This window comes from Chrysemys picta, unplaced genomic scaffold (assembly GCF_011386835.1).
Source record: "Chrysemys picta bellii isolate R12L10 unplaced genomic scaffold, ASM1138683v2 scaf4, whole genome shotgun sequence".
Classification (NCBI taxonomy): Eukaryota; Metazoa; Chordata; order Testudines; family Emydidae; genus Chrysemys; species Chrysemys picta.
Window position 1 is genome coordinate 190,754 of NW_027052711.1, and position 9,032 is coordinate 199,785.

Genomic DNA, 9,032 nt, shown 5'->3' on the forward strand with positions numbered 1-9,032 from the left:
CAGGAAAAGAGCCTGTTCACTATTAAGATGTACACCTCTACCTCGATATAACGCTGCCCTCAGGAGCCAAAAAATCTTACCGCGTTATAGCTGAAACTGCGTTATATCGAACTTGCTTTGATCCACCAGAATGCGCAGCTCTCCCCCTCCCCCCCGAGCACTGCTTTACCACGTTATATCCAAACTCGTGTTATATCGGGTCGCATTTTTAAGTGTTTGTCAAATGGAAAAAATTGGTAAATTTTGTTTTCAAACTGTTAAAACAAAAAAAGCATGAAAAACTGAATATGTAGTACCCTTTTGAAGCTGTTCCAAAAGCGACTGAAGCCACAAACTGTCCAAGAACAAAAGTCTGTTGTGAATACATGTTCTCAAATGTAAGTTGAGAGAGAAACTACTTAGCTTTCAATTTAGCTAAAGCTGCTGGACAGCTTTTAATTGAATGATCTCTTAGTAACACTCCCCACATTAGTCTCTTGAGAATCCAGATAGAAGCCATTTATTTAAGACAACAAATGCTCTGAAGACTCCTTTACTTTTTCTCACTACTTCATTGAATTATGTTAACATCTGAATCACTGACATGGAAATATAGTCTGAAAAAATAGAAATAAAAGCAGTGGTACAAAAGGAAACTTCCAAATCCTGATAAAAAAAGATCAAAGTTAAAACTCTAGTGAAATATTTGTTCCACAATGTTTTATGTGGATATCTGTTTTAGTAAGATACATTCCATTCCTAGGAATGAATGAAAAACTGCAGAACTCTATGCAAATCATTTTGTTAGCTTCTGTCTTTGAATCTTGTCATTACAAATGTATGTTTATCTTATGATCACTCCTATATTTTCAATCAGATCTCCCTGTTTCTTCACAGTTAAATGGAAGACTTTCACAGTTGATGCTCTCTCCATGGAAACCTATCACAGAACCTTTGCACCTTGACATTTATGAATAGGCCAGTAGAGGGAGCATGCTTGGTCTGCACCGGCATGCAGTACACTAGTCCTATTTTAGGATATAATCAGCCCAAAACATGGCTTTTAGATGTTGATATCTGAAGTTTTAAACCTTGTACATGGTTATTTTAAAAAACGTATTAATGTTTTAGCACTTTTTAAAAAAATGTATTACTGCAGTGAATAAGAGAAAATATTTAACACTTTCTCTTTTCAGAGTAGTTCATTCAAGCAAAGGCCAAACCTCTTAATTCACATTTCAGTTTAAGAACTTATATACACATTCTACATAATTTGTGAAGATGCATTTCTAATGCAAAGAAATTTCCTAAGTAAGAGTGTGTTCTGGTGATTTTATTTTTAAAATGATCAAATAAGGCAGGCATCTAACTGGAAATTATTAACCCAGCACACAAACCTGGAGTTCTAGCAATGGCATCCTCAGCAGCAAACCTGGACATGAGACTGTCAGAATAAATCATTTCTTTGATTTTGAAATGCTACCTGACAATTAAGATGACAGAATTTTATCATTTCCCTTTTTTTCCCTTATTTGAAACAGATTTATGTTATTAATTTTACTAGTAGTTGGATTCTCTTTCATAGAAGACAACCTACCTGGTTTTTAGCTGCAACACCAATAGCTCTGTTTTTGGATCCGAATGATACAACTGATCTGAAAAGACAGAGAGGCTTGTTAATTCAGCATTTTATTTTATTGCCAATATTGCCAAGAGCTATAGTAGCTTTATTTATTGCTATGGCAAACAGAATTTGAGAGTTTGAGCAAGTTATACTGCTACTCGTGGCTTATGCTAATTCACAGCATTTAAAAAAAATGAATCTGCAATCTCTCACTCCAAACCACATACTTTTCTCTATCATATATTGCATGTTTTTATTTTCACACACATTCACTGAAAGTTTCAGCTCCAAAGCATGTTTGTAAAGTTACAACATATGCTTTGGAGTTGAAACTTTCTGTACTTAGTCTTAGTCCAAGGGTAAATTGTTCTGTACAATTTTAAGAAAAAACTTCAACCAAGTTATTTATATGAAAAGAAACAGATGCTTGGGTCACAATTTTTTTTAAGTCGTCATTTTTTTGTATGGCTAATCTATGAATAGCTGAACTTCTGAGTTCACATGTAGCACTGAGTAACTGTTTCAATGTGGATTAGAATTTTCTTCATTGTAAAGCTGAGCAATTACAAAATCAATTTATGTGCAATAAAGCTTTAAGTTGTTTAATAGCCTGCTGTAACAAGAGCTTGAAGAAGAGAGACTGCATATCTTCAATGTCACAGCTACAAAGTTTCTTCATCCCCTTTTAACAGGAAATTAAAGCCCAAAGACTATTAAACCATGCATCAGGAAATTAATAATTCTAATTCAAATATAACTTCTCCCAAAATGCACATAAGAGCCTTCCTGGTAACAAAAGCTACTACCAGAGTATATGCATAAATATATTTGCAGTGTGAGCAAGTTAATAGTCAGTAAGAATCTTTTCTAATCCTACAATGTGGCTAAACATACACACATTGCATGGCAAGTATTTTAATGTAGCTATAATTACATTCTCAATGTGTAGACCCAGATCTTTCAAATGTTAGTGCATCTGCTTTGCCTTTGCTGTGTGAACACTCTCCCCTCCCTACCCCGCGAAGGACGGAAAGTTGTCTATTTCGTTTCCGATCACAATACAGCATTATTGTTCAGATTTTAAATGGGAAGCCTCTAAAGATTACAGAGCTGTGCACGTTACCTACACCTGTTTCTATTCCCCGCTTCTCCAGCCGCCGCTTCCCGATCCCCGCTTCTCCAAGTGCCGGGGCCTGACGGGTCCATGTCAGGGCAGCCCCGTGCCCCAGTCACGATACACCCGCGCCCCGTCTCCCGGGACTGGAAGGCTGCGCCCTTCAGGGCAGCTTTACTCAGAGGGCGCTGACCCCACCGCGGGGAGGCAGCGGGCACCCCAGCTCCCTGTAGGGGCTCCATCCTGCCCTTCAGGCCAGGCGGCGGCGCTTTTACAGGCGCGGGACCCCCGCCCCGGCCGGCGCGCGGAGCTGAGGAGGCGCGGGAGTAACGCAGCCGCGCGGGGTGGGGGGGAGGCTGCGCTGGCAGCTTCCAGCAAGTTCCAACTCTCGGCGCAGCGACCCCCGCCCCCAGCGGCAGGAGCCGCTTCAGCATCCCCGCCCCGGGGCCACACTGGGGCCGGGGTCAGGAACTGCAGCATCGGCCCCGCGATACCACCCCCGGCTCCCCGGGCACCGCACGCGGCGCGTGAAGGGGCCGTAGCCCCCGCGCCGGGCGGGACAGCCCGACTCCCCCCGGGGCCCGGGCAGGCCCCCACCCCAGGCTCAGCCGAGCAGCCCCCCGCACTCACGGGGTGCATCTGTCGCTGAACTCGTTGGCGACGGTCTCGATGCCCCCGGCCCGGGCCACCGCGATGTAGCAGCTCTGCGAGCCCAGGTCGAACCCCACCACGGACATGGTCCCGCCCGCGCGAGCCTCTCCCGGACAGCTCCGCCGCAGAGCGCCGGCTCCGGTGCTGTGTCGCTGCCTCTGGCCGCGGGCGGGGGGAGCCGGCGCCGCCGCTTTAAATATGACAGCGAGGAGAAGTTTCCAGAAACTGCGGCAGCCCCTTGCCGGCTCCACGTGCGGCTTCCGCTTCCGCTTTCTCCGGCTTTCTCGAACAATGCTAACCAATGGCGGGCGGAGGAACGCAGTGATGTGTTTCGTTCTCATGACAACCCGGGACGCCGCGGATTCTGCGCCGCCTGTCAGACTGGGAGGAAGCCGGCTGAGCAGGAGGGGGCGGGGCCCGGAGGCTGGTAACACGGCGCGTGCGGGGCAGGGGTGTCCTCGGATGGCCTCTTCACGGCGCTCCCGGCTATGAGCTCCCGGGGTCAGTGCGGCCCCCGTAGCTGGGCTCCAGGATACCGCGTCTGCGCGCGGACACGAGACAAACCCGCCCGGGTAGCGCGCCTGGATCCTGCTCGGTCTGTGTCTGCTGCACCATCTCCCCCCCTCTCCCCCCCGCTAGGCGGCCTGTCCTCGCCTCTGCCCTACTCGCCAGGCGCCCTTGGACACGATTTGTCCGGATTAGCGCTGGGTGGCGAACGGACGGGGTGGGCTAGTGACTGGTGCCCGTGTGGTCGCGATGGCTTGTGCCGGGAAGGGGAAGTCCCAGGAGGGTGAAACTGACAGCCAGGCCTACAGCGTACTTAGGGTTTGGTGGGCCTCGGAGCTGTTCCTGATAGCTACTCCGGAGTAAGCCGTCCGGATCTCCCACTGTCGTGTGGACGCTCCTGTTCTACACTAGCCACATAGGGTACATCTACACTACAGCGGGGAGTCGATTTAAGATACGCAAATTCAGCTACGTGAATAGCGTAGCTGAATTCGACGTATTGCAGCCGACTTACCCCGTTGTGAGGACGGCGGCAAAATCGACTTCTGCGGCTTTTTGTCGGCGGCGCTTACTACCACCTCCGCTGGTGGAGTTAGAGCGCCGATTCGGGGATCGATTGTCGCGTCCCGATGGGACGTGATAAATCGATCCCCGAGAGGTCGATTTCTACCCGCCGATTCAGGCGGGTAGTATAGACCAGACCATAGACAATCTCTTTGAGATGTGGGGACGGGGAGCAGAACACCGCAGGAGATGGGCTGGCACAGTGGGAGGCACAAGTAGCCTGGCCAATAATTCTCTTTGAAAATTAGAGAAACCGCAACTCCATTCCCCTCAGCTTGCCAGATTCCTGGGTGTCTCTTATAGAACTGGGATCAGGCATGACTTGTAGGCATTTTGGCATTAGGCTTGCTGTAAATTAATACAATTTTAAAGAATTAGGCTCTGGTCATTAGAAAGTTAGGACCCTAAATACCTTTGGGATCTGGGCCTTACTGATTTAATTCTTCACTTTACTTTTTCTCCCCACTTTCTATTTTTCCTTTGTTTTCTGCTGCATTTTGGTGAATCCTTTCCTCTGTTTTTTAAGGATAGATTTACACTGCATGGTATGCTTATGTCAGTATTATTCTCATCAGTGTTAATTGTGCTGTATCTGTCCTTGCCCATCAATATTTATTTCTGTATTGGGCCCTTGTTTTTCTTTTTCATGTTGTCAGTTTCTCCTCAAAGAAAGAGCATGGGGACTATGATTTCCATCCCAAAGTAACTTGTTTTTATTTTCCATTTTCTCCTACAATCCCAACTCTTTTTTCTCAAAGGATAGGGTCAGGTTATTCAATTAAAAGGGGACAGTGGGAATAAATTGGGCATATGTTTGCCTCTAGAGATACAAGAATATGTGAGGGTTGATATTGCTGCTAGAGATGGCACAGCAATTTGCTCCCAAGGGAGAGAGGATGGTTTGGTGCCAGAGAAGTGGGGGAAGAACTTTGTCTCAGAAATGTGAGCGAGGCATGATTTTCTTCTCTTCCCCACAACTCAAGTCAGAAGAGAAGGAGGTCTGTCTGAGGTGGATATGAGGAGGAGCTGGTGTGTTTGCCATTCTAGAGGAGTTGCAGAGTAACTGAGCTATGCAGTAGAGGGAAGGTGAGATCATCCATTCCTGATTCCCACCTCTTTAATTCCAAGTACTTTACAGCTGCTCTTGCAAAAGTGAAAGTATTGCCAAACTTAGTTTAACCAGACAGAGTCACAAACGTGTTTGCTGCTTCCCTGTGCCTCCCACATCTTTTAATTTGAACTATTTTTTGTAGAAAATTTTGCTCAGAATCTCAAATAGTTCAGAAATATTGGGTTTAAGAGGAAAAAGAATGCTGTCATTGCTGAGACACAAAACACACATGCTAAAATAATGCTCAAATTAGATCAATATATCTTAAGCCTTATAATTAATATCAAGCACTTCAGACATTGAGACATCTAGTAACAAGAAAGGCAAAGATACCTGATGATAAAATATGAATTCAAGATGGTTAAATAAAAAGCAAGTACACCCACACCTAATTCCAATTTAGGAAATCTGAATGAGAAAAGTATTTCTTATCATATTCTATCAAAAGCGACTATGGATTAAATGAGAAGGAAAAGTTCTACATTTCCTGATTTGGGCAGCTGTCTTTATCTTTTCCAGACACTACCCAAGTAATTCTAGATAAAATCCTTACCACCTGTCAAACTGTGATTTAACTCATTATGATTCTGCTCCTGCATCAACCTGGACCTCAATAGCTGTGCTGTGTCTCTCTGAAATCAATGGGATAGTGCAAGCATCTGCAGTATCCTGTCCTGATGGATGATTGGGGCCTTATGTGGAGTGGAAAACCTCAGAGTTAAAAATATCCTTAAATCTAGAGACAAAGATGGACTAATAATTCCTAGTCTGCAGTTCTATTAGGTGGCAAAATTAAGAACAACAGTAGATTGAACTAAGCAATACATACATCCATAAAACATGGGTTAAAATGAAACATATGTATTTTCCACATTTCCCTTTTGGGGTTTTAATTGGAATTCCTTAAAAACAAAATTGGCCATGACTCTATATGAATGTTGCTTTATGACTTTACCTAGATGATATACATTATCTTGGTGTCTCCAAAATTGTTTATTAAGCATACTTTGGATTAAAAACAAATAACAACAAAAACCCTGCTGAACCAATTTTACAAAGTGTGAGAGGGCAAGTATAATATCTTGGCACCATTTATTTTGTAAGGAAACTGAACTTCTAGTCATTTACTCAAGAAACAAGCATTTTGACCCTGCTTTTAACAGTATAACCAACAGATTCTTTTTACAAGCAAAATATAAAATAAAAATATGTTGGCCGAAATATAATTTTTCAGTTAAGTGTATTGATTGACCTGTTAAAATGAGGGTAAAAAAATAATTTGCCCAAGACAGCACGTGAGCCGATTTTTAATGGCATGCTGCTGCCTGATGGAGTCCTGGCAGACAGCAGCATGCCATTAAAAATCCTGCCTAGCCCAGCTTGGCCCACTCTTCTCTGCCCTCCGCCCCTCCCGCGGGGGCAAGGGGCAGAAGCTTGGTCCTCCTCCTCTCTGTCCGTCCCTCCCTCCCTGCCGGCTGATCAGCTGATGGCCCTTGCGAGGGAGAGGGTGGGGGAGGAGTGGAGTCAGCGTGCTCGCTGCTCCCGGTGGAGGCAGAGAAGAAGCGGGGGCAGAGCCTTGGAGAAGGGGTGGTGGTGGTGGAATAGGGGCATATCCCCTCCAGTCCCCTGCCAGGAGCACCCCACGACCCCAGCCCACACCCCTAGCCCTTTGCCCTGACCCCCCTTCACACACACCCAGCCCTCTGCCCTGAGCCCTGCAGCCCCGCACACCTCCCAGGCCTGTGCCCTGAGCCCCGCACACACCCCCAGACGCCTGCCCTGAGCCCTGTACCCTCCTCACACACACCCAGCCCTCTGTAATAACACAGACCAAAAAAAAAAAAGATTCTGGTAATTTTTTTTTATAAACAGATTCCTTACTAGGCATATTAATACAGAGTTTTTGGTAATTCATTTAAATTACAATACAGAACTGTATTTCTTGCACCTGTCAGAAGCAGTGCAAAGGCTTGGGGGAGTCAGGGGTAACAGAAGAGCTGAGGGAGAGGGAAGGTGCCTGGGAGTGAACCTGGAGGGTGTTGGGTGTGAGGTTTTTGTTTGGGGGTGGGTGGGATTGTTAGGGTATTGGGAAACTTCCCTCATGCGGACCCTGGCAGACCCCAAGCCTCTCCCATTCAGTCAGGCACATCTGCCCCTGTCCCCGCACCTCCCACCCACATGGGTCTCTGAAGCCCCCCGCCCTCATCCCCAGGCTCAATGCTGTCACCCCACTAGCTCCTGAGCCCATGCTCTAGTCTGTCCCCTGCACTAGCCATTCTGAACCCCAGTCTGTGACCCCCCCCCTCTCCAGCAGTCCCGTGTGCCTCAGTCTGTCCTAACCTGGCTCTTCAGGCAGGGTACTGTGATGAATTCTGCAACACTGGGCATAGAATTTTTACTACTGGGAGAATTCTGCGCATTCACCTGTCTCACATAATTTTGTAGTTTCCCTCATTAAAAACGTTTTGCCTAAGAAGTGTTGCAGTTTTGCGCTTTGCCCATTAGAGGCTGCTGTGGTGCCAGAACAGCCAGCTGTGTTGATGTGCGGAATTCCCCCAGGAGTAAATTCCATAAGGCAAGTCAGGAAGGAGAAAGTTTTAGGTACCTCTCTCTCTCTCTCTCTCTCTTTTTAAGCTTCCACCCCCCCCCCCCCCAAGAGACCAGCAATTGAGGGTTCTTAGTTTCATGGATTTGTTGTTAGATTAGTCATAATGTGGAACAGGAAATCAACAAGACTGTTGACTGTGCAATAAATAGGGTCTCTAAGGGCCTGTCTACCTTAGTGAAATTTGCACCAGCTACTCTGTGTAGCTATGCTGCACCAAAGTAAAGAAGGGCTTTTGCCAGTGTGGTTTACTCTGGTCATTTTCTGGTTTGAATTGCACCATTGTAAGCTCTGCTTTATGCCAGTTACACCTCTCCCTACTAGACATTTGCACTGATGTTTACACCAGTGCAAATTTTTGAGAAAAACTCTAAATGTAGAGTACGTTTACAGCTCAAGTGAGCCAAATACCTCATTTGGGTTGTATGCAGATCCACTCTTTCAGAAGATGTTTGAAATCACTGAGATAGTGATGCTCAAATATGTTCAAGTAGTAGATAGTCCTATGTATGTCAATGATTGAGTTCACTGATCTCAATGACTGCATTTTTAAACTGATTTACCAATTATTCAGTATTTAGCAGGAGCTCTTCATTTTGATCTAACAGCATGAGGGAGTAAAAAGAACGGTGTTGTTCAGGGGTCTGTGACATTATTCCAATCAGTCTGGTTGTCAGTCTGTGACACTATTTCAACCAGAGAGAAGCCAACGTTTTCAAAGTTTCTAAAACTTGGCTGAATTTTCTCATGGCAATATAATCTGTGGATCGTCTATCTCAGTCTTGAGAAAGTATAGTGGATGAAGTGTGGCATTCTGATTAGAGCTGGATGAATAACAGTGATTTGTGATATTTTACACAGATAAATATACAAGTTC

At 45.6% G+C, this 9,032-nt stretch overlaps 1 protein-coding gene across 1 annotated transcript in view; it reads right to left on the reverse strand.

Annotated features, from left to right (window-relative positions):
* The window catches only part of LOC135972192 (heat shock protein 105 kDa-like), a 30,989-nt gene extending 27,265 nt beyond the window's left edge, over positions 1-3,724 (reverse strand). Inside the window, 4 exon segments of the mRNA XM_065578832.1 lie at positions 1,577-1,634; positions 3,348-3,480; positions 3,483-3,543; positions 3,545-3,724. Of these exon segments, the coding sequence (XP_065434904.1) occupies positions 1,577-1,634; positions 3,348-3,480; positions 3,483-3,543; positions 3,545-3,709 (417 nt within the window). The 5' untranslated portion in view covers positions 3,710-3,724.
* Between the last annotated feature and the right edge of the window lie 5,308 nt (positions 3,725-9,032).